Source organism: Canis lupus, chromosome 7 (genome assembly GCF_048164855.1).
Source record: "Canis lupus baileyi chromosome 7, mCanLup2.hap1, whole genome shotgun sequence".
NCBI classification, from domain to species: Eukaryota; Metazoa; Chordata; class Mammalia; order Carnivora; family Canidae; genus Canis; species Canis lupus.
Genome location: NC_132844.1, coordinates 68,272,423 through 68,295,437, shown reverse-complemented (window position 1 = coordinate 68,295,437; position 23,015 = coordinate 68,272,423). Strand labels below are relative to the sequence as shown.

The following is a 23,015-nucleotide window of genomic DNA, read 5'->3' as shown; positions in this document are numbered from 1 at the left end:
TTTTTTAAAAAAGATTTTATTCATGAGAAACAGAGAGAGAGATGCAAAGACACAGGCAGAGGGAAAAGCAGGCTCCCTGTAGGGAGCCCGATGTGGGACTCGATCCTGGGACCCCAGGATCATGCCTGAGCCAAAGGCAGACACTCAACCACTGAGCCACCCAGACATCCCTAAGATCTGGGCTTTTAAGAAATTCAAACCCATCATTGCAGATTGGAGAACCCATCTGGGCAAGTTTTGCTGTTGATGAAACACGCCCCTTTCCTAGGCTTCCCCATCCTGAGGGGGGTCTCTCCAGGCCCTCCAGCCTGTCACAGCCACTCTGGTGACCCGGCTGCATCCCCCTTCTGGGTTATCCTTCTAGAAAGGAAGTCAGTTAAGAACAAACCCGGGGCTGATGGAACTCAGATGCCTCTTCTGCGTCCTTCCTGGATTCTGTGTCACACATGGCTCCCTCCATTCTCAAAATGGTAAGAACATTGTTCCCTTCACATTACCTTGACAGCCCATAAGGGAATGTTCATTTCCCCTTGACTGATATTTAAAGGGGGCCAAGCCTAAGGGCAACATGTTCCTCACCTTGCCACCCTAGATGGGACTGGTCGGTTTGCAGTCAGCTGGAGGAGGGTAGGCTGCATCTCTCCAGTGCCAGCAGGCAAGGGCTGGCCCTCCCCAGAACCAACCGACAGAGTCCCAGCCTGGAAGAGGGAAGGAGGACAGAGGCTGAAGCACCTTTAAGTGCCCACTTGGCCTGTCAGAGCAGGGTGTCTAAGCTTAGAGACGAGGGAACAGGAAACTGGCACAGTCGTAGGATAGGACCAACTGCAGACATGATGGAAGTCAATCACAGAGCAAACCGTTCAAGCCCACCCCTTGACTGCTGGAGAGGAGTCCCAGGAACCCCAAGACCCGCCCTCTATGAATCGCAGGCTCACAGCCAACACCCATTCCTGTGCCCTTAGTCTGCGCCCCTGCTCTTGCTCCCCACAGATCCACCCACAGAAGCAGCAGCTGAGCCTCTTACTATTTCTTGATTTCTTGCTGCATCATTGGAAACCTTCAGGGGAATCTGGTCCTAGAAATGAAGTTTCCAAAAACTTTGTTCACATGCCCAATCCTGAGCTGAACTGGACAAAATGAATTTCTGGCTTTCAGAGAAGCCCTTATACTCACACTTTGGATACCTCTACAGGCTTCTCAGAGCCCTGAGATAAATGTTTTACCCTTAAGAACACTAGGGCCTGGGTGTCTCAGCTTCTCAGCTCCACATGCCAGAGGGAGTGCCCAGCCCGTGGAGGAAGACTGGGGGTCTTCTGGCTTCTCGGCTAGTCGGGGGCTCAGGGCACAGGGCCCAGACACAGCCACAGCACAGGAGGAGTGGAGGTTTGCCTGGGGTTCAGAAGTTTATTAGTAAGGGAGTTTGGGCCAGCGGGTATTTACACGCTGCTTGCTACAGCCCTGGTGTGCCAGCTGCAGGAGGGAGGAGGGCTTCCTGCTCTGACGGTCACTGGTCAGCCACCCCAGAGAACGATGAGCTTCTCTCCTGGGATCCAGGGGCCAGGGCTTTGAGCTGGTGCATTCAGATGGACTCCACCTCTGTGTCCAGGGCCTGGGCTGGAGGGACGAGGGTTTTTAGGATCTCTGTGTAGTAGGGGCCAAACACTTTCTGATTGTGATGCGTTAGGCTGACAAACTTTTGGCCTAGTTCCGCCAGTTCTGCTTCGATGACAGTGAGGCCTCCAGGGAGGTCTAAGAGAGATCTCTGCACACCGAGGACCAAACAGCATTTGAGAAACAGGTGGATCCGCTGATCTATGAGCAGGATAAGACAGTGAGCAAACAACTTTCAGGAAGCAACACAGCCTCTACACTCCACTCACTCAAGTTCTAAGTTAACCAAGATATTCACTAGCCTACCCACTCACCTGGAGATAAGGAAATTTGTGTTGCTCCAGAAGGGGGATGCTATCTAGCTCCCAAGGACAAAGCAAAGGTCACAGACTAGTGGGCTAGTAAATTCCTGACTAGTCAAAAGATGACTTAAGCTTCCACCAGTAGATCTTGAGTGAGTATCTAACATGAAGGATCTTAGACTGATGCTTTGGATGGCTGAGGTTAAGAGCAAGGTCAGGTTCATGCCGTCCATTCCAACAGGGATGAGTCCTTGCAGCAGGAACATGTCCTCTAGCTGATTCAGCATCAGTTTCTTGTTGCTGGTAGGTGAGGGCTATGTCATGTCTTGGACTAATCAGAAAATGACCCAGAAGGCCAGGGATGACTTAACCAGGTTGGTTGAACAGGATGTCATACCCAGAAGTCATGAATCCTGGGTGCAAACATTCCTTAGAACCAGAATCAGTCTTTAAACTGAAAGAAACAGGGCAGCCCCGGTGGCTCAGCGGTTTAGCACTGCCTTCAGTCCAGGGCATGATCCTGGAGACCCCGGATCGAGTCCCACATCGGGCTCCCTGCATAAAGCCTGCTTCTCCCTCTACCTGTGTCTCTGCCTCTCTCTCTCTCTTTCTCTCTCTCTCTGTGTCTCACTAATAAATAAATAAAATCTTTAAAAAAATAAACTGAAAGAAATATATTTTCAACCCAGCATTTTGAAAAAACTAAAGCCTAAACAAGTGACTTGTCTAGTAATCATGCTTTCTATCATTAAATGGTTCAGTAACTGACTTCCAGGGATGGGATCTACCTCTCCCCAAAACACTCTCACCACTTCCATGGTCACGCTCACCAATGACACTGCGGACACAATTTTCCTTCTTGGCAATGTTCTGGAGCTGTCCTATCAGAGATGCTGTGTTGTCACTGCTCAGAGCAGCAAGGCCCATGTTCTTGAGGCTTTGATGGATTTCCTGAGACACCTGTTCACTCACAGTCTGCAGAGCCTCCTCAGGCCTAGACCATGAAGGAGAGTAAGCTGGGACCCAGCAGATGGCAATGCCACAGACCCAGAGCCACAGAGCCGGGGAAGCTCCATGCCAAAAGCTGGGCCCATTTGAGGGAGACTCTCAGTCATCTCCCTGCCCTCACCCCAGTCCCTGTAAGTAGGTAGGTTCACCCTCCTCACTGCTATGCTCCAGATCCTGACTACTCTCTATATATGATACCATGTTCTACTTCTTAGAAAACAAGATAAATTATAAAATCAACTCTGGGTAAGAGTTTGGTGTCCACTCAATTCTTCAGCCCTGTGGAATTTATTTATATATGTGTATATATACATTTTTAAGACTTTCTTGGACATTTTCCATGGTCATTGGTCCTACTGTCACCAAAAATCCATGCAGCTCACCTGGACTTAAACTCCTCCATCAGGTCTTTGGTTATATGTTTCAGCTTATCCACAAACTGAGGTGAGCCAAACAAAACACTGCCTGAGAAACTACTGGCCACTAGCAGAACTGAGGCCAGGATGGTCAACTGGTGCAACTGAGACTCCAGCTCCTGCAGCCGGGTCCTGTCCATCAGCAGTGTCTGGGGAAGCCAGGAAGGAGAGGCCGTCAGGAGGGGAGAGTCATGAGGGAGTGCCGAGTACACTGTCAGGGGATGCCCTCCACAGGCCTACCTCAGGGAACTCTTCATTTTCCGGGTCCCAGAGAAGGAGGTTCAGGAAACCCTGCGATAGCACCATTGTAGGGCTAAGGGGCTCTGGGCTGCTGACTGCCTCGTTCGGGGAGGAGGAGGCCATACTGGTGGAGTCCAAAGTGTCAGGGCAAGTCGGGAGTGGCATGGTGAGGTCTGCTGCTGCTTGGGTCAGCCACTTGGTGGTGTGATCTAGGAGACCTAGGGTAGGAAGAGGGTGGGCAGGCATCTTCAGCATCCGTGTTCCTAAAGCTTCAAGACTAACGTTCTTTTCAAGATCTGCTCCTGGTCAATAAATAAATGCTTTGGTTGGGGGGAAGGGGGAGTGGTTTGTCTTAGACAACTCTTCCGTCTCCCCTACCCCAACCCCACCTGAGGAAGAAATTTTCTGTTCCCAAGAGACAGAGTATTCTCTAACATCACAGAAGCCAGATCCAAACAAGATCACATCTTCTCACTTCTGCCCTCAAGTTATTTACATACTTGGCTGTTTATTGAGGAGTTCCTGGAACGTAGCCCGTTCGTGCTGGATGGAATGTTCCTGCAGGTGAGGCTGAAGGCTCTGGATAGTGTAGTTCACCATGTCCATTTTCATCAGCCCCAGAACCTGGAAGATCCCTCTGACATAAAAGAAAATAAAATATACCATGAAAGGAAATCCAGCGAGAGGGAAGTGTCATTAAATCACTGTATTCCAGGGTTAGAAGGGGCTTGAAAATTAGTCCCATCTCCTAAATTTACAAAAGATGGCTCTGTGGACCCGAGGCCCCAGAGTAAGTGATGGCAGAGCAAGGAACAGAGAGGTCTCTGGAACTTGAAGCCTCCAGGCTAGCTCTCTTTCCACAGGATGATTCTATCGTCTTTTTAAAAGGTAGAGTCAGAGAAAGGAAACACACCCGCGTGCTAATTAATCTGTCTGGAAAGAGGGATTATAGGTGATGCTGTATCTGAAGCAATTTCTAGGCCAATCGCTTGTCCCCCCACCCTTCTTCTAATTTTCTGGGTCTTGGTTCCTACAGTTATTAAGTAGGGATAGCCTCCCATCCCTGTCCCCTCATGCTGTATAAACTGCAATGAGAAAATGTGGGGACAGGGTATTTGAATACCTTGGAAGGATCACATACTCTAACGTTTTATGATATGATGTTCTACAGGAGGCCCGACCAACCTAAGGCCATCTTTGGGACAAAAAAAGAAGCTAACAGGTCAGTGAAGAGCAAAGAACAATGCTCAGGTCTTCAGGAGGGAAGAGCCAGCCAAGACAGGGGTTGTAATTGAGTGTCTGGCCCTGCTTTTCCTGGCCCAGGGGCTGAGGCAGGTTTCCAAGGACAGCAGCCAAGTTTCACACCTCAGCAACCGAACAGGGTCCGTAATGTTCTCTAGATTCTGTACTGCTTCGTCTCGAACTGGTGCGCACAGCAAAGTCATCATGTTGAGAATGTACTTAGAGAGATGAGGGACATTCAGGGCTCCATGTTCTGCTTTCTGATTGAGGAGCTCTGTATCCAGTGCTTCTTCAATCTCACTTCTTAGGCGGCTCTGGCGTGGTAACAGCAGTGAGAGCAAGATCTGCCCAAGAAAGAAAGTCAGAGGGAGTTGCACTCTGTGTGGAGCCCCAAACCTTCTCTAACGCACAACCCCTTTAGCCAAGGGCATCAGCCTGTCTCTTAGGAACCGAGAAGTAGGGTCACTAAATTTTCCCGAGAATATTATTTATCTTTGTTGAGAGGCCAATGATAGTTCAGGGCTTTAGGTCAGTACAACCACAGTGCATCATTTTCTAGGCAGAATGAGATGAAGAGATAAGTAAAATCAAGGAATGTGGAAAAAAGAAATGCAAAGTACAACAAATATAAAATACACATATCACATGGTGATGAGGTGCTCTTAATTTTAAAAGGTGGGTTTGCTTTATTATTTATTTGTTTGAGAGAGCAAGTGCTTAGGGGAAGGGGGGCAGAGAGAGAGAGTGAGTGAGAATCTCAAGCAGACTTTGCAGAGTGTGGGGCTTGACATGGGGCTTGATCTTATGACCTGAGATCATAACTTGAGCTGAAAGCAAGAGTCACACGCCTACCTGACTGAGCCACCCACATGCCCCAAAGCAGGCATTTTTAAAGATTATTTTACTTCAAATGGCAAGGATGAAATAGGCCAAGGACCAGTTAAGAGGCATTGGAAATAGCCTTTTAACTCCAAAACATAAGCTCCCTGTGAAGAGAGACTCTCTTATTCATTTCTGTGCCTCAGTAACACCATGCCGGGGGATGCAGTGGTGTGGTCCAGTTACCAGTTGTTTTTAATTGAATGGACTACTGTGTGGTCAGAGCAGGATTCCCAGCTGTTTCACTTCATCTTAAATACAAGTTTCTCTGCACTATTTAAAATGGTGCAGCTCACCGGTTAGCAGTCGAAGGCCCTCTGTGCCAACTCTACCCTCCTTCAGGGCCTACGCAATGGTAACAGAGCCAAGCCCTTCATCTGTTTTTCCCTTGCTGGCTGGCATGAGGTTAAGTTTTGTTAATAGAGGGTGCTAAAGAGAAACTGCCCAAGGGAGAGGTCCCCCTGCCCGGGCTCTGGTGAGCTCCTCTGTGGCACCACCTATGCTGCTGCAGCTTTGCTTCACTCAGAAGCAAAGTGTGGGTTCCTTCTCCTGATCGGACCCTGACTGATACAAAATCGTATCGTACCACGGGTGAGGCCTGACTCAAAGGCCATATATCCACTGGCTCTGATGAGCATGAGTAGCACGAGTAGCAAGTACCTTAGATGCCTTAGGGAAATGTGCAAATTACAGGATGGCAGATAATCCCCACAAAATGTCAGCAGCCTCTCACCTCAGTGAAGGTGCCAGAGCTTCAGTGGTCTGCACCTTGTCAAGCTATCCCCCTCCAAGCTGAGTCAACTTGCTGTACCTCAGACCACCTACCATGAAAGAAGAGGCACAATACTTGTAGGCCTTTCTGGGTTTTTGAGGCAACATAGGCCACCTTTGAGTTTACTCCTGCAGAACTCATTTAGAGTCACTCAAAAGGTTTCCAGTTTCAAGTGGGAACCAGAGCAAAAGTAGGCTCTGCCATTTGGGCTTTATAATCCAGCAGGTTCAATGATACTTACAGTGTCTGCGGCAAGTAAGGTTGCTGTAATACAGCCTCTGGCAGGTTCCAAAGAGAGCATCACAACAAGACCTTTAGGAATTTAGAGCAAATCTATGCCTTTTTCTGCCAATCATGGTTTGCCTTTTGAGAAATAGTTTCTGGCTTGCTCCTGGGCTTCTGTAGAAGTAAACACCTCACATACGACATGGGTGGCCACGTGGCCTGAGCTTTCCATGAGGAACTATGTGTTGTCCAGCCTACCTAACCATAAGATTAGGCCCGGCCCACAGCAATCTATTACCAGATGAAATGGCCCAAAGGTGACCAAGCATATACTGGAATAGGACAGATCTACAGAACAGAAGAACAGAATAGGAAGCCCAGAAATAAAACCTGGAGATATGGTCAAATGTTTTTAAACAATGCCAAGACCATTCAATGGAAAAAGGACAGTATCTTCAACAAATGGTGAATAAACTGGGTAGTTATCCATGCAAAAGAATGAAGTCGGGTGGGTCAGCTGCGAGTTGGCTTCAACTCAGGTTGTGATCTCTGGGTCATGAGATCAAGCCTAGCATTGGGCTCTGTGCTAAGCATGGAGTCTGCTTAAGACTTTTCCCCTCTTCCTCCTTCTGCCCCTTCCCTACTCTCTAAAATAAGTAAATTAATATTTTTTTAAAAGTTGAAGTTGGGGGATCCCTGGGTGGTTCAGCGGTTTAGACCTGCCTGGAGGTGCCAGGGCGAGATCCTGGAGACCCGGGATCGAGTCCCACATTGGGCTCCCTGCGTGGAGCCTGCTTCTCCCTCTCTGTGTCTCTGCCCCTCTCTGTGTCTTTCATGAATGAATTAATAAATAAAATCTTTAAAAAAAGTTGAAGTTGGACCCTTATCTAACATCTTATTTTAAAAAATAGCTCAAAATGGGGGATCCCTGGGTGGTGCAGTGGTTTGGCCCCTGCCTTTGGCCCAGGGCACGATCCTGGAGACCCGGGATGGAATCCCACGTCAGGCTCCCGGTGCAAAAGTCTGCTTCTCCTCTGCCTGTGTCTCTGCCTCTCTCTCTCTCTCTCTCTCTCTGTGACTATCATAAATAAATAAAAATTTAAAAAAAAAAAAAAAGCTCAAAATGGATCAAAGATCTAAACAGAGGAGCTAAAATTCTAAAACTCTTCAAAGAAAATAAAGGGATAAATCTTCATAATCCTGGATCTGGTAAGACAGGACACCAAAGGCAGAAGGAACAGGCTGGATCAACTGGGCTTCATCAGAAATAAAACTTTTGTGCCCAAGAAACTATCAAGAGAGTGAAAAGACTACCCACAGAATGGGAGAATATATTTGCAAATCACTTACCTAACAAGGGGCTACTTTCCTTGAATAGAATATATAAAGAACTCTTACAACTCAACAAAAGACAAACAACCTCATTTAAAAATGGACAAGGCGGGGGGGGGGGGGGGGGGGGATTCCTGGGTGGCTCAGTGGTTTAGCACTGCCTTTGGCTCAGGGCATAATCCTGGAGACCTGGATCGAGTCCCACATTGGGCTCCCTGTGTGGAGCCTGCTTCTCCCTCTCTGTGTCTCTGCCTCTCTCTGTGTCTCTCATGAATAAATAAATAAAATCTTAAAAAAAAAAAAAAAAAAAAAAGGTTGACAAAGGGCTTGAGTCAACCTTTCTCCAAAGATGGCAGACCTTGGGCAATAAGCACAGGGAAAGATGCTCAACACCATTAACCACCCATCAGGGAAGTGCAGACCTAAACCACAGTGAGATTCCACTTCATAGCCACTAAGATGGCTATAATGATAAGAGAAAAAAAGCATTGGGGAAAACGTGGGAAAAACTGGAACCCTTATACCTTGCTGGCAGGAATGTAAAGCGGCGCAGCCACTGTAGTTTCTCAAATTCAGCAATGGCACCCCTTGGTATATACCCAAAAGAGCAGAAAACAGGCGTTCAAACAAAAACTTGCACACAAATATTCATAGCAGTATTACTCACAATAGCAAAAATGTGAAAACGACACAAACATCCATCAACAGATAAATGGGTAAACAAAACACAGAATATCTCCATACAATGGAATTTTATGGGGTCATAAAGAGGAATGAAATTCTGACCCATGCTGACAACAGGGATGAACCTTGAAAACATTATACTAAAGTGAAATCTGCCATATACAAAAGGACAAATATCATACAATTCCCCTTATAGGAGGTACCTAGGGTAGTCAAGCACACAGACACAAAAGTATAATGGAGGATACCAGACTCCGGAGGAAGAAGAGAATGAAGAGTTACTGTTAATGGGTACAGTTTCTGCTTGGGAAGAGAAGAACGTTCTGGAAATGGATAGTATGATGGTCACAAAACATTGTGAATGTACTTAATGCCACTGAATTTTAACACTGAGAAATAATTAAAATGGTGGGGTGTCTGGCTAGCTCAATTGGTAGAGCCTAAAGCTCTTGATCTCAGGGTCATGAGTTCAATCCCCACGTTGGTCACGGAGCCTACTTTAAAAAGAAAATAATAATTAAAACGGTAAAAATTTTATGTATGTTTACAATTTAAAAAATCCTAAAAAACACAAATGACTAAGCCATTCCCCAGGAAGGATGAGCCAGCCACCTAGTGGCAGATGACTTCTTTGGACCTTCTACCACTATGGAGGCAGCAGTCACTCTCACTGTAACAGATATATATTTTGGATATGGATTTGTCTTCTCTCTCTGCAATGCTTCTATCAGCACCAACATCTGTGTACTTACAGACTGCCTGATCCACCGTCTCGGCATGCCCCATACCATTGCCCCTGATCACAGAGCACTTTATAACACAGGAAATACAGCAATGGGTTCATACCCCTTGAATCAACAGGCCTTAACTGAAAAGTGGAATGGCTTATTGAAGACTCTATTACAGCATGAGTTGAAGGACAATATCTTGAAAAGAAGAGGTTCTATCTTATAAGATGCAATATATTCTTTGAATCAAAGGCCATTCCATGGTACAGTTTCCCAAAGCCAGAAAACAGGGTCCTAGGAATCTAGGGGTGGAAAGAGGACTGGTTCCTTTTACTATTATACTTAATAACCTCTCTGCAGAATTTTTGTTGCCCATCTTGCCAACTTTAGGCTTTGCTGATTTGGGAGGAATGCTTGCACTGGTCCCAGTGAATTAGAAGATGAGACTGCATATGTTCATTCTGTGCTCCTTATACCACTGAACCAATATGGTGAAAAAGGGATTATTCTACAGGTGAGAGTAAATGATCCTGAGTATGGGGACACCTGGGTGGCTTGGCGGTTGGGTTTCTGCCTTTGGCTCAGGGCTCCCGGGATCAAGTCTCACATTGGGCTCCCTGCATGGAGCTCTGCTTCTCCCTCTGCCTGTGTCTCTGCTTCTCTCTCTGTGTCTCTCATGAATAAGTCAATAAAATCTTTTTAAAAAAACATGATCCTGAGTATGAAGGAGAAACCAGGTTGATGCTACACAATGAAGGCAAGATGATTCTCTTAGGTTTCTTTCAGTGCTTTCACATCCAGTAACAAAAGTTAATGGAAAACCACAGCAAACAAACAACAGCAAAATGCTTAAGGACTCAGACTCTTTGGCAGTGAAGGTTTGGGTCACTTCACCATATAAAGACATCCAACCCAGCTAAGGCTTGGGCTGAGGGCAAGGGAAATATGGAATAAAAAGTAGAAGGAAGCCATGGATATCCACCATAGACTTGTGACCAATTACAGAAATGATGACTACAAGTTTTCTCTTTGCCTGTCACAGGCACAGGTTTATCTGTACACGTTAACCACTTTCTTCTCTCCTCCTCTTCCCACTATTATTTTACAGATTGGTTGTTGTAAGCTAACTGTACAATTTAGACTTTAAGTAACAGAATATTTGGTGGCACTCTGAATTTGATAACAAAAGACACAGCAACTGTTGGGACCGTGAGTCTCCTCATTTTCTGGAAAGAATGAAAATGAGGAAATGTCTGGAAAGACAACTGCATCTTAGCAGGCAGAAATAGAGATCTTTTCATAAACTGAAATGCGTGTGGACAGGTGCATACAGAAGCTGAGCAGCCAGCAGAGGGGAATGTGACAGTTATCAACTGTCTCTCAATTCCAAATTCATCATTCATGTCTCTGCTCTGAGAAAATGAAGCCCTTGCAATATCTTTTCTTTACCAGGTGGCACAATGGTTAAGTTTAATCTGTAGAGGGCACTAGTAGTTTTCTGGGCTGTATAACAAATTACTATAAACGGAGAGGTTAAAAAATAAATAAAATAATAAAATAATAAAATAAAATTAAATTAAATTAAATTAAATTAAAATAAAATAAAATAAAATAAAATAAAATAAAATAAAATAAAATAAAATAATAAACAGGTTTACCACAGCACATACATTTATCTCACAATTTCTGTGGGGCAGGAGCCCAGGCACGGTTTAACTTGGCCCTCTGTCCCGCATCCCGCAAGGTGTTGTCAAGGTGTTGGCTGAGGTACATTCTCACTGGGAAGCTTGACTGGGTAGGACTCTGCTACCAAGCTCATTCAAATGGCACAGTTCGTTACAGCAGACTTGCTGGATGGATGCTGCTGTCAGATCCTACAGGCCGTGCATTTCCCTGCCCCATGACCCTCTCCAGAGGCAGTTCACTATACACCCATCCACTTCTTCAAGGCCAGCAAGAGAGTTTCTCCAGTCGGCTAAGACGGAGTCTCACCTAGCGAAATGTATTTCTAGGAGCAGCATCTCAGCACCCTTGCATATTGGTTAGAGGCAAATTATAGATCTCATCCACACTCAAGGAGAGCGGACTATATACAAAGGTGTGGATCACTGGGGGGTCACCCTAGGGTGTGCCCACCACATACTACAAAGACATTGGAAGAGGCAAGAGCTTCTCTTCACGGTTCTGCAATACTCACTTCGCGTTCTGCAAAATGGGTGTGTGGCTTTGCCTGTGGCTGGCTCCTGCAGCCTGAGCACCTTCACCAGTGTGTTCAGCTCCTGCAGGGCAAGTGGCTACTTGTCCAGTGCCAGGCTCCGCCTGCACAGGCAGCTGTCCCAGCACCAGATCCTGCAGCGCAGGATGGGCAGAAGCGACACACCCACACCCTCCCAAACACTGCTGTGAGTGTTCTATCGCAGCCCTAGGGGTAGGGTGTATCTTCCTCCTCTCTGATATTTTAGCACACTTTAGAGTTTTCTTTGCTTTTTATTAGCTCAAAGCTCTTGTTTCTTTGATTCCATGTTATAATCATTTTTACGTTGAAACTACTGTGTGATTTCTGTCTACTGATGAGACTCTGACTGAGTCCTGGACTGTGTTCAGGTCGGATCTGTTAGCCACTGCCACCCAATGACCTTGGGGATGTGTAGGAAATTTACATCTACAGATGGAAGATCGGTCACTCACCTCTTTAATTTCTTTCAGAAGTTCAAGAGCACAGCTGAAGTCTGGGGGAGTAGCTGACAATTGCTCTTTGAGATGGTTCCAAAAGGCATTGTGCATGGTCTCCTTGACCTTATCTTCCAAACTGTAAAGAGGGTTAAATGAGCAAATTACTTTCTCTAAAAACTGTTATAAGGTCATTCTCTCCCAAGACCCAAATAAACATATTTGATATGACAAAGACAATCACACTGACAGGAAAAGGCCAGGAACTATGTTTGGGCCGCAGCAAAGTTGAACAAGCTGGGGTCAGACCTGGATGCCAAGCACATTAGTGAAAGCTCTCAAGAGGGCTTCTCATGATTCCAAGCAGCCCTCCCTCTGCAGCAGGAAGAACCCTCAAGAGAGGTCAAGCCAGCTTTAGTACCGACTTTGCAACTAGGCTAGATAATACATGACTTAGTTTCCATTTATGCATACATACAGCAAGAAACTAAAGGATCTTTTATTCTCTTATAGTCCTAAAATCTGGAAAAGGATTCTCCTTCCTTGCTAATACTGAAATATCCACAGGTACTTCCAAATCAGCAGGTCTAAAACTCAATTCAGTATCTTCCCCTTCCAAACCTGTCCCTCCTGTATTCCCAATCGCAGTGGCACTACCAGGTAGCCAGTGATGGAGGCCAGAAAGATGTTATCTCTTCTCCTTTAAAAAAAAAAATAGTGATGCCTGGGTGGCTCAGGCAGTTGAGCATCTGCCTTAAGCTCAGGGAGTGATCCCGGGTCCTGAGATCGAGTCCTGCATCGGGTTCCCTGCAGGGAGCTTGCTTCTCCCTCTGTGTCTCTGCTCTCTCTCTGTGTCTCTCATGAACAAATAAAATCTTTAAATAAAATAAAAAATAGAAGCAAAAGGCAATTCAATTTAGACAGGATAGGCTCTTCAGCATGTGGTGCTAGAACAAGTGGATCTCCATAAACAAACAAAAAAAATGTATCTTATAGCTTCCACAGATAGATCCCAGACCTACATGTAAAATGTAGATGACAACACAGGAGAAAAGTAGGTGACCTTGGGTTTGGCAGTGACGTTTTAAATACAACAACAAGGGACGCCTGGGTGGCTCAGCGATTGAGCGCCGCCTTCAGCCCAGGGCCTGATCCTGGAGACCTGGGATGGAGTCCCACATCGGGCTCCCTGCATGGAGCCTGCTTCTCCCTCTGCCTGTGTCTCTGCCTCTCTCTCTCTGTCTTTCATGAATAAATAAATAAGATCTTTAAAAAAAAAAAAAAAAAGACCCAATATCCAAAATACTGAGTCTTAAGACTCAGCAAGAAGAAAACAACTCAATTTTTAAAATGGGGAAAGCTCTGAACAGACACTTCACCAAAGTCATCATACAGATGGCAAATAAGCATATGAAAGATGTTCAACATCTTGTCATCAGGGAACTGCAAGTTAAAATAACAATGACATACCCATATAAGCCTATGAGACTGCCCCGATCAAAATACTGACACCACCAAAATGCTGGTGAGGATATGGAGCAATTCTAGGAACTCTAACTCATTGCTGGGGGAAATGCAAAATGGTACAGCCACTCTGGAAGACAGTTTGGCAGTTTCGTTTCTTTTCTTTTTTTAAAAGATTTATTCATTCATTCATTCATTCATTCATTCATGAGAGACACAGACAGGCAGAGACACAGGCAGAGGAAGAAGCAGGCTCCATGCAGGGAGCCCAATGCAGGACTCAATCCTAGATCCCGGGATCACGACCTGAGCCTAAGACAGGTGCCCAACCGCTGCGCCACCCAGGCATCCCAGTTTGGCAGTTTCTTAGAAAATTAAACATACTCTTGTCATATGGTCTAGCAATTGTCCTTTGTATTTGAGCAAATGAGGTGAAAACTTATATCCACCCAAAAACTTGCACAGGGAGGTTTAGACCAGTTTTATTCATAATTTCCAAAACTTGGAAGCCACCAAGATGTCATCCTGTAGGTGAGTGGTAAATAAACTGTGGTATATCTGGATAATGGGATATTATTCAGCATTAAAAAGAAATGAACCATCAAGCCCCAAAAAGACACAGAAGAATCTTAAATGCATACTGCTAAATGAAAGAAGCCAACCTGAAAAGGCTACATACTGTAAGATTCTAATTATAGGACATTCTGGGAATCAATGGAAACAGTAAAAAGATCAGTGGTTGCTGAGGAATCATGGGGCAGGAAGAAAAAGGTGTACAGGAGATTTTTAGGACAGTGAAATCACTGCTTTGGATACAAAAATGATGAATACATAACATTATACATTTGTAAAAAAAACCCACAAAATATACAAAAAACGAACTCTAATGTACACTATGGACTTGAGTTAATAATAACATATTAATACTAGGATCACCAACTATGATAAATGACTTACTGCAAGACGTAAACAATGAGGGAATCTGTGTGCTGCAGAGGGAGGGGTGTGTGGGAACTCTGTACTTTCTGATTTTTCTGTAAAACAAAACTACTTTTAAAAATGTGTCTGGTGGGTGGGGGATTGGGGTAATTGGGTGACAAGCACTTGAGGAAATGAGCATTGGGTATTATATGCTCAACTGATGAATCACTAAACTCTACCTCTGAAACTAATAATACACTATATGTTAACTAAATTGAAAATATGTTAATAGAAAATTTAAAAACTAAACATTTAATGTGTATTTTTTTTTAAATTTTTATTTATTTATGATAGTCACACAGAGAGAGAGAGAGAGAGAGAGGCAGAGACATAGGCAGAGGGAGAAGCAGGCTCCATGCACCGGGAGCCTGATGTGGGATTCGATCTCGGGTCTCCAGGATCGCGCCCTGGGCCAAAGGCAGGCGCCAAACCGCTGCGCCACCCAGGGATCCCCATTTAATGTGTATTAATTTAAAAAAAGAAATGACAAGAATTTTCCTCTCAAAGTTTATTAAAATGTTTCTTGTCTACAGGTGAGAGTTGTAAGAAGAAAAAGAAGCATTTGAAAAGTACAAGTCTGTACCTAGTCATTGCCAAGTAGCTACTGGTTTTCTTGAATTAAACATCCCCCTTAAAAAAAAATACAGCAGTAACACATGCTCCTTGTGAAAGAAACAAAAAACAAGCAATATGAGGATGAATAAAACAAAAAGTCAAAGTTCCTCTCCCAATACACCACTTTCACTCATCAGAGGTAACCAACTATAATCTGCCCAATGATCTAAAGTGTACTAGACTTGTTCTCAACTCTTCTCTTCATCCTGTCTATCCAATCCATCTCCAAGTTTCATAAATCGTGCTTCTTAAGTGCCTCCGGAATCCATCCCTTCCTTCCATGATCTCTTACCTGGACTACTGCCATAGTCCATTCACTGGTCCCCCTGCTTTCAGTCTTGTCCCTTTTCAATCGGTTCTCCACCAATTCATTCTAAAACCAAGGACTTCTAAAGTGTGATTCTCATCAGGATGCCACGCTCATTTAAAGTCCTCACCATAGCAAAAACCACTTACAGGACCCTTCTGGATACTGCTCTGCCTCCCACTCTGGTTTATCTCCTCCTATCTCACATTTCATGCTCAGCCACACCAAGGTACCTGTAAAAAACATACCATATTCTTGCCTCTGACATAGCTTCCTCTACCAGGAGCATTCTTTCTCATGTTGACCATCTGGACAGCATCTATTCCTCCTCTAAAATCAACTCAAGTCTTCATAAGCAACTCAGGTCTTCCTCTCTAGGCAGATCTTCTCTGACCCTCCTTAAGCAATTGAGCACTCTCATGAGACTCTATAGACACAACTATGAGTGAACTGATCATTTTTTTTCTGTTATTCAACTGTCCCCCTACAAAAGCTTCCTGACAGCGGTGACAGTCCCTTATCTATCTATAGCTATATCTCTATCTATCCCCAGCACCCAGCATTTTGCCCGCCACATAAGTGCTCAATATATGCCTGATGAGTGAATGCTCAAATGTGGGATTTCCCTTTGTAGTGTGCAATTGTCACTAGCACTGTCCTTTGCACAAAGGAGAGCCAATTGCCAAAAATGAGTCAAACTCTATTTCAACCTCTTTCTTGATCTAAATTCTGTATTACCTTATGTGAAAACACAGCTCTGACTAGTACTATTTACTCTGTTCATTCCTCCCTCTCTCATCACCTCTACCTGCCCCCCCAACTCCCTCATTAGCACCCCTTTAGCAGACCTTCACTCCCGGTTTTAGTTTTGCTCTTCTCTCCTGCCGTCAACAACATACCTAAGCAGTGACAGAGACGTTAGGGGATGTGGGTTTAGGTGAAAACCTGGTCCCACAGAAGCTGTGCTTGGTATGGACAACCTGCTGGCAGCAGGCAAGGGCATGGAGAGGAGGGGAATGAAGTGTGGTAGAGAACAGCACTTAGTAACTGCTGCCAGATAACAAAGGCATTCAAGGAAGCCGAATGATCACGAGCTGCCCTCATGTAGCTACTGGTGGGAAATTAGAACTGTTTTTAAAACCTGACACTGAATTTACCCATTCAACCACCAATAAACCAGCACAGCCATTGAATTCATACTTCCTAAATGGTTCTTATTTGTGACACCTTCCATATAACTAAGAACCAAAGCAAAGCTTGATGGAGGTGGGAGAGCATTATTTATCAACAGAGTTCTGATCCTGATTCATAAATTAAACTGACTTATGAAGTCGGAAAGAAAAGAAATGAAAACACTACTATTCGAACATTCACATTTTATCTGTGCCTGCTTCATCTATGGTCACTTAAAAGAGTAACTGGAGGGAACTATGAGGCAGGCAGCCAACAGGATAATCCCAAAGATCTAGGATTCCTGGTATTCACGCTGGTGTATAGTCTCATCTCTGGGAGTTGTGGGCTGGGTTTAGCATCTACCTTCTGGCAAACAGAATGTAGCCAAGGTGATGGGATGTCACTTCTGAGATGAGGCAACAAAAATACTGTGGGTTCTGTCTTGGGCACCATCTCCTCACATCCTTATTCTCTCACTCACTCTGAGTGTGGCAAGGAGCTGAGGAGGCTCTGGCCAACACTCAACACGTTGACTGCAGCCTCGTGGGGAACCGAGAGCCAGAGGCACACCGTTAAGCCATGCCCATATCTCTGACCCACAGAAACCGTGAAATAATGAACACCATTTCAGCCACTAAGTTTTGGGATAACTTGATGGCCACAATAGCTAGCTACTCAGGCTACTTCCTCCACATCTATCAGAGAAGATCTGAAATCCATCAGACTGATGTTTTATTATTAATGGGGGCTGCAAAGTGAACATTCCAATAATAATCACTTTGGCTTATTCACTCATTAAATAACATTTGCTTCTTGACCCTCTAATACTAAAAACTATTATTTTTTAAGTTGTTGAGATCTTTTAAGTTTTATAGTCAAACATCATATCCCCCCCCCCCCCCCGGTTTTCTTGACTATTATTAAATAAAAATGCTTCGAGTCTGGTCAAAAGCCATTATTGCTAAATAGTTATGCCGGGATGAATAAAATGGGAAAATCAGAAGAGCCGGTACCTGCTTGGAGGCGAAACCTTTTCTTCCATGTGCAAACCACGATTCTTTCCAACCTTGTTGCTCAGCTTAGAAACATCATCAACCGTGTCTATCAGACCTGGGACAGAAAGAACTTTGGGTGAACACCTGAAACTAATGTTAACATCAATTTTACCTCCATTAAAAAAAAGAAAAAGAACTTACAGTGGACACAAGTCATTCTGAATTTCTATTTTATTCAGAGATTCCCTCTGAGTAGGCCCCAAATTTAGATTCATCAAACTGATCTTATACAAACTCATTCAACTGTTCTAGTCATTTATATTTTCTGAACTTTGGGCCTAGAGTACTCCAGCACATAGTAGCCAGCAGTCCTTGGCCTGGATGCATAGTAGTGATGTGTGGTGGTAAGGGAAGACAGAGCATCTCTTTTACAAATAACAAAAACTAATTACAAGCTTTTCTCTTGAAAAGTAAAATAATAATTAAGGCATCAAAGAAACAATAATTTGTGAGTTGCAAAAATAAGCATTTCTCTAGGGTTATTCTGATTCTACTTTCCTCGTCCTGCCTCTGATGAAAGCTAAATTCTCCATACAGATGGGACTGAACAGCACCAGTGTCACTTGGTCTCAGAAAACAGTTCCAGGTGTTGGAATTTCACAGGCTACTAACATTTCCAAAAAGATTCTGAGCAACCGACAACTTGCCAACTTTGGACAGTGAGACAAGCACATAAGCAAATAAAAAAATCCACTCTACCATCATTTCATAAAAGAAGAACTTAACTGCCCAAAAAAACAAAACCCCCCCCCCCACACACACACAAACAGAAAGGGACTGATGTCAGAATAAAGAGTAGTCCTTTACATTGAATCAATTTAGCTTTAGGAAAAACTCATTACAGCATCTTTATTTCCTTTCACTAAATATTGCTAAGAATTTTGTCACAAACCAGCACTAGCATTTGGGAACCACTGCCTTAAGTTCTTAGTAAAGACCCAGCTGAGGGCATTCTCATGTAATAGGCAGAACATAGTTATAAGGACCACGTGGTATGTGGAACAAAGCTGCACAGAGTAAATTGTATTTTCTCATTCTCTTTCAGTAGCGCTTCATAATTTGTCCACAGAAGAGTATCTGGTTCCGAGATGTGGAAGGGATATAGATGAAGTAAGATGCACCATGGAGTTGATCATTGTTGAAGCTGGGTAATGAGTAAACATGGTTCCTCACGCTAGTCTACTTTTGTAAATGTTTAAATTGTCCATAAGTAAGAAGATTTAAAAAAGGAAAAAGAGTTATTGTTGAAAAGAGGTTACATGAGAATGCCTTTATTCTTAGGAGATACATGATCACATTTTTGAAGCCATGACTCCAACTTTCAGTAAGAAAGGAAAATTATACATATATGTAGAGAGAGAGTGCAATGTCACAGAATGTTAACAATGTGGGCATTCACTGATTAGTTTACTTTTCAACAAAGTTGAATATTTTGAAATTAAAATAAAAATTTATGGGTAAAAAGTGATTGAAAATTTACCAAAAAGCCACTGAGCCCTTGCTTAGGTAAATATAAAGATGAACTGAGCCTCAAGTGGACAGTTGAAGTTCCCTTTGTTTTTGAAGCCTCTTGGAAGCCTTTGGTTTCAGCTAAAATGGCAAAACACAGTCAAATATGTAAAGAGACAATCCATTACTTCATTAATCAGAAATAAAAGAAAATCTTCCACGGGAAACTGAGATATAGCAGCTTATTGAAGGACTGAAGGAAAAATTATCCACAGAAACAGTTTCCAACTAGAAGTCAAAGTCCAGAGCCTCCTTTGACAAGATGGTTTGGCCGCTCACAAGAACGGTACTATTCAACTCTATAAAAATTCAGGGAAGGGGAGGGACCAAAGAGAAATGAGAGGTAAAATACAACTAAAGTAGATTTCTAAAATCCATATCCCAAGGACAAAGAAATTTTCAACACGATATATAGTAACTGAACCAAGTCAACCTCACCTACAAAATTTCAAATTCCTTTTTATTTAAAGGGGTAATTTCGTTACTCATTTTAGGGCTGTTTTGCCTATGGATTCATTTAAACAGCCGCTTAAGAACTTAAGTCGTTTACACCATATTTACCAAAAAATTGGCTTTCACCCTACAATAGGTTCATTCACATCTAAATAAATCCTCAGGCACCCGATGTGCCACTTTGGGGCCATTTTGTTAGCCAGCAGCGACCCCATGCGGCTACAGGAGAAACCGGTGTCCTTCAACCTCGTAGCCCCGGGACCTTGAACTACTTTCTGCCGTTTCAATCTTCAAGAGGTCAACTCTGCCTGTGGAGAGAGGCCTTCGGACTGAGGCCTGTTTACGTTCGCGAGAGACACTGCTGTAAGAGGGATGCCGGAGTCCCGGGGAGGGCAGACCTACGGAAGCATGGAAGAGACCTGGGACCCGAAGGAACGCTGAAATACTAGAGCCCGGGGCAGTCGTTTGCGAGTCCATGAAGCGCCCAGCGATTCCCATCAGGGATCACCGGGGGTCTCTAAAAACCCTCAAGTTCCACCTGCAAACTCAAACGACAAGGATGGCTGCGAACGCACTGGGCCCCAGACCCCGTCCGACTCAAGTAAGGCCGCCTGGGTCACTGCTCCCCGCGGGCCGAGCGGGAGGCCGGAGCCGTGAGCAGACGCCGGGCGGGGGCAGCGGAGGCGGGCGGGGCCGAGGGCGAACCCCGGGCCCGAGGCCCCTCCCCTCCGCCCGGCCGCACCCCTGGCGCCCTGGAGCGGCGGCGGGCGGGCGCGCGGGACCTACAGGCGGGGGCGTCCTCCACGCCGCTCGCGCCGTCCCGGGTCGGGGCGGAGGTCTCGGGCCTGCAGGACCTGCACTCGGCGTCGCCCGGGTCCGTCAGGGGCATTCTGTCCTCGACGTCCGGCATGTTGCGGATGGAATCTGGACTGGGGAGAAAGGACGCGCCGTGGGCGTCGGGGAAGGGGGCTCTCCACCTGCCGCCGCGGGTGCGGAGCCCCGCCCGGCGCGCCCGGCCTGGCCACGCGGCGGGAGCAGGCGGGCGGCTCCGGGGCCGCTCGGGGGCCAGCGGGACAGGGGAGCCGGGCGGCGGGGTGCGGGGGCCCGAGGGGCGGCGCGCGGGGCGGCCCTCCTGGCCCGGGACGCCCGGCTCGAGCCCGCTGCGGCTCCGGCGGCAGGGGGAGCCCTCGGCGCTCCGGCCCCGCGCCGCTCACCTCCTCCCGGGCCACCGGCCGCCGGCTCTGGGTAGGCGTGGCGGCTGCGCGGCCTGGAGGCCCGGACCGTACCACCCGCGGCGCGGCGGCGGGGGGCGGGCGGCCGCGAGGGGCCGCGAGGGGCCGCGCGGCGACGCGGAGGCCCCGGGCCGACCCCGCGCGCACCCCCGCCGCCGCGCCGGGCCGCCGGGTGGCACAGTCGGGGCTTGGGGAACAAAGCGCCGCCCGTCTCCCGGGCAACCGGCGGGGTCACGTGGCTGCCCCGCGCTCCGCCGCGCGCCCCGGGGCTGGGACCCGGGCGGCCGGGCTCAGGCTGGGTGTCGCGAAGCCCCTGAGGCCCGGGGTGCCGTGGGCTCCGCGGCCGGGCCCTGCCTGGTATCTCGGGGCCGCCGCGAGAAAGATCACCTGCAACCACTCAGGGAGGGGAGAGGCCGCGGCTCAGCTAACCCGAGAAACGAGCGCACCCGGGAGGGTCGTTTCTTTCCAGCAAGGCCCCGCTACCTGGCGCTCGGCAGGCGCGGAAACCCAGCCCCGGCCGGTCCCGGTTGGTGGCGGCGGGGCGGCAGCGTGGGCTCGTCCACTGGACTCCTGGGCTGGGCTCACCTGGACCTGCAGGCTGGCCCCCCGGACTCCGGGCTCCGTCCCGGGCCTGTCTCGGTCCCGAGTCGGCTGTTGCCCCTGGAGTGACTTAGGACCCCTGTCCCCTCCAACGATCACTGTACTTCGGGGGGTGGGGGACGAAAAGAAGTGTCCGCTGTACTCTCCTATCCCTTTTTATTAACGGACTTGATTTCTTACAACAAAAGCTTGCTTTAAAAAAATAAAATAGGGCAGCCCCGGTGCCTTAGCGGTTTAGCCCCGCCTTCAGCCTGGGCCATGATCCTGGAGACCAAATCGAGTCCCACGTCGGGCTCCCTGCATGGAGCCTGCTTCTCCCTCTGCCTGTGTCTCTGCCTCTCTGTGTGTATGTGTCTCTAATAAAAAAATAAAATCTTTTTAAAAAATGAATAAAATAGAGCGACTGAGTGGCTCAGTGATTAAACATTCTGCCTTCAGCCCAGGGCGTGATCCCAGAGTCCCAGGATCGAGTCCCGAGTCGGGCTCCTTGCATGAAGCCTGCTTCTCCCTCTGCCTGTGTCTCTGCCTCTCTGTGTGTCTCTCATGAATAAATAAGCTAAAACATAAGATGAAATCATTGCCTGTATCAAGTTCTTATTATAACCTTTGCCTTGTTAGTGTGCAATGTGGATTTTTCTTGCACAACATATGCGTTTTGAGGGAGAGGATCATGAAGAGGCCCAAGAACACTTTTTTTCCTTCCTGCCTGCCTGCCTGCCTTCCTCTCTATGCCTAACATGAGGTCTGAACTCATAACCCCAGAGATCAAAAGTTGCGTGCTCTACTAACTGAACCAGCCGCGGGTCCCTGAACACACATTTCTGCATAAGAAAGTCCGCTCTAGGATCCCTGGGTGGCTCAGCAGTTTAGCGCCTGCCTTCAGCTCAGGTTGTGATCCTGGAGTCCTGGGATCGAGTCCTGCTTCTGGCTCCCTGCACGGAGCCTGCTTCTCCCTCTGCCTGGGTCTCTGCCTCTCTCTGTGTCTTATGAATAAATAAATAAAATATTTTTTTTTAAAGTCCACTCTGAGGTCAAAGAAGATATGAGGGGAATGGCCTAGTAAATTACCGTTCAGCTGAAGGGTTCTTAATCCTGTACATGTTAAACCTGCCCCTTACCCCCTCCTCAACCTTTCCTGGTATTTCCCGCAGAGATGTTAACTGTGAAGCAAGCAGGCAGGTCTTCACCGCAAACTCAGAAGGGAGGGGAATTGTCTGAGTTCACCAAAGAATTCAATGAAAATATGATTTTTCATTATTACATAGGAGTTATTTTGGCTGGGTCTCCTCAAAACAAAACAAAACAAAACAAAACAAAACAAAAAACAGATCTCTGTTTGGGCGTTTTATTCTGGGAGAAAGTTTCCAGAATAACACCAGTTCATTTGCCCACAAAAATGGCATTGCCATAAAGCTTTTCTTGCTGATGTCTGAAATTACCTCCAGCAGTTCATTGATATACATTACACAGCCTCCTTAAGTGCCCTCTTAATACCCGAATGCTCTGGAAGGGGCAGT

At 46.3% G+C, this 23,015-nt stretch overlaps 1 protein-coding gene across 7 annotated transcripts; it reads right to left on the bottom strand.

The window, feature by feature from the left end:
- Window positions 1-1,384: 1,384 nt before the first annotated feature.
- Window positions 1,385-21,022, bottom strand: TCP11 (t-complex 11). 7 transcript variants are annotated; one of them, XM_072833341.1, is made up of 10 exons: window positions 20,881-20,933; window positions 20,453-20,595; window positions 17,663-17,759; window positions 12,128-12,248; window positions 4,943-5,163; window positions 4,078-4,214; window positions 3,578-3,795; window positions 3,305-3,486; window positions 2,744-2,907; window positions 1,385-1,812 (listed from the first exon to the last, which is right to left on the bottom strand). In XM_072833341.1, the coding sequence occupies exons 2-10, from the start codon at window positions 20,574-20,576 to the stop codon at window positions 1,580-1,582; spliced, it is 1,497 nt and encodes a 498-aa protein (XP_072689442.1). In that variant the 5' UTR covers window positions 20,577-20,595; window positions 20,881-20,933; the 3' UTR covers window positions 1,385-1,579. The 7 variants fall into 7 exon arrangements, 6 of the variants coding, with proteins under 6 accessions (XP_072689442.1, XP_072689446.1, XP_072689445.1 ...); XR_012034410.1 differs by lacking the exon at window positions 20,881-20,933 and adding an exon at window positions 1,926-2,244 and having other exon boundaries at window positions 1,675-1,812; window positions 20,453-20,643; XM_072833345.1 differs by lacking the exon at window positions 20,453-20,595 and having other exon boundaries at window positions 20,881-21,022.
- Between the last annotated feature and the right edge of the window lie 1,993 nt (window positions 21,023-23,015).

Excerpts from the sequence above, each read along its gene's own strand:
- TCP11 (XM_072833341.1), bottom strand. The coding sequence starts at position 20,576 with ATGCCGGACGTCGAGGACAGAATGCCCCTGACGGACCCGGGCGACGCC. Across the intron at positions 5,164-12,127 it reads TTCTGAAAGAAATTAAAGAG|ATCTTGCTCTCACTGCTGTT; the intron begins GTGAGTGACCGA and ends TTTCTTGGGCAG. Across the intron at positions 4,215-4,942 it reads GACCCTGTTCGGTTGCTGAG|AGGGATCTTCCAGGTTCTGG; the intron begins GTGTGAAACTTG and ends CTTTTATGTCAG.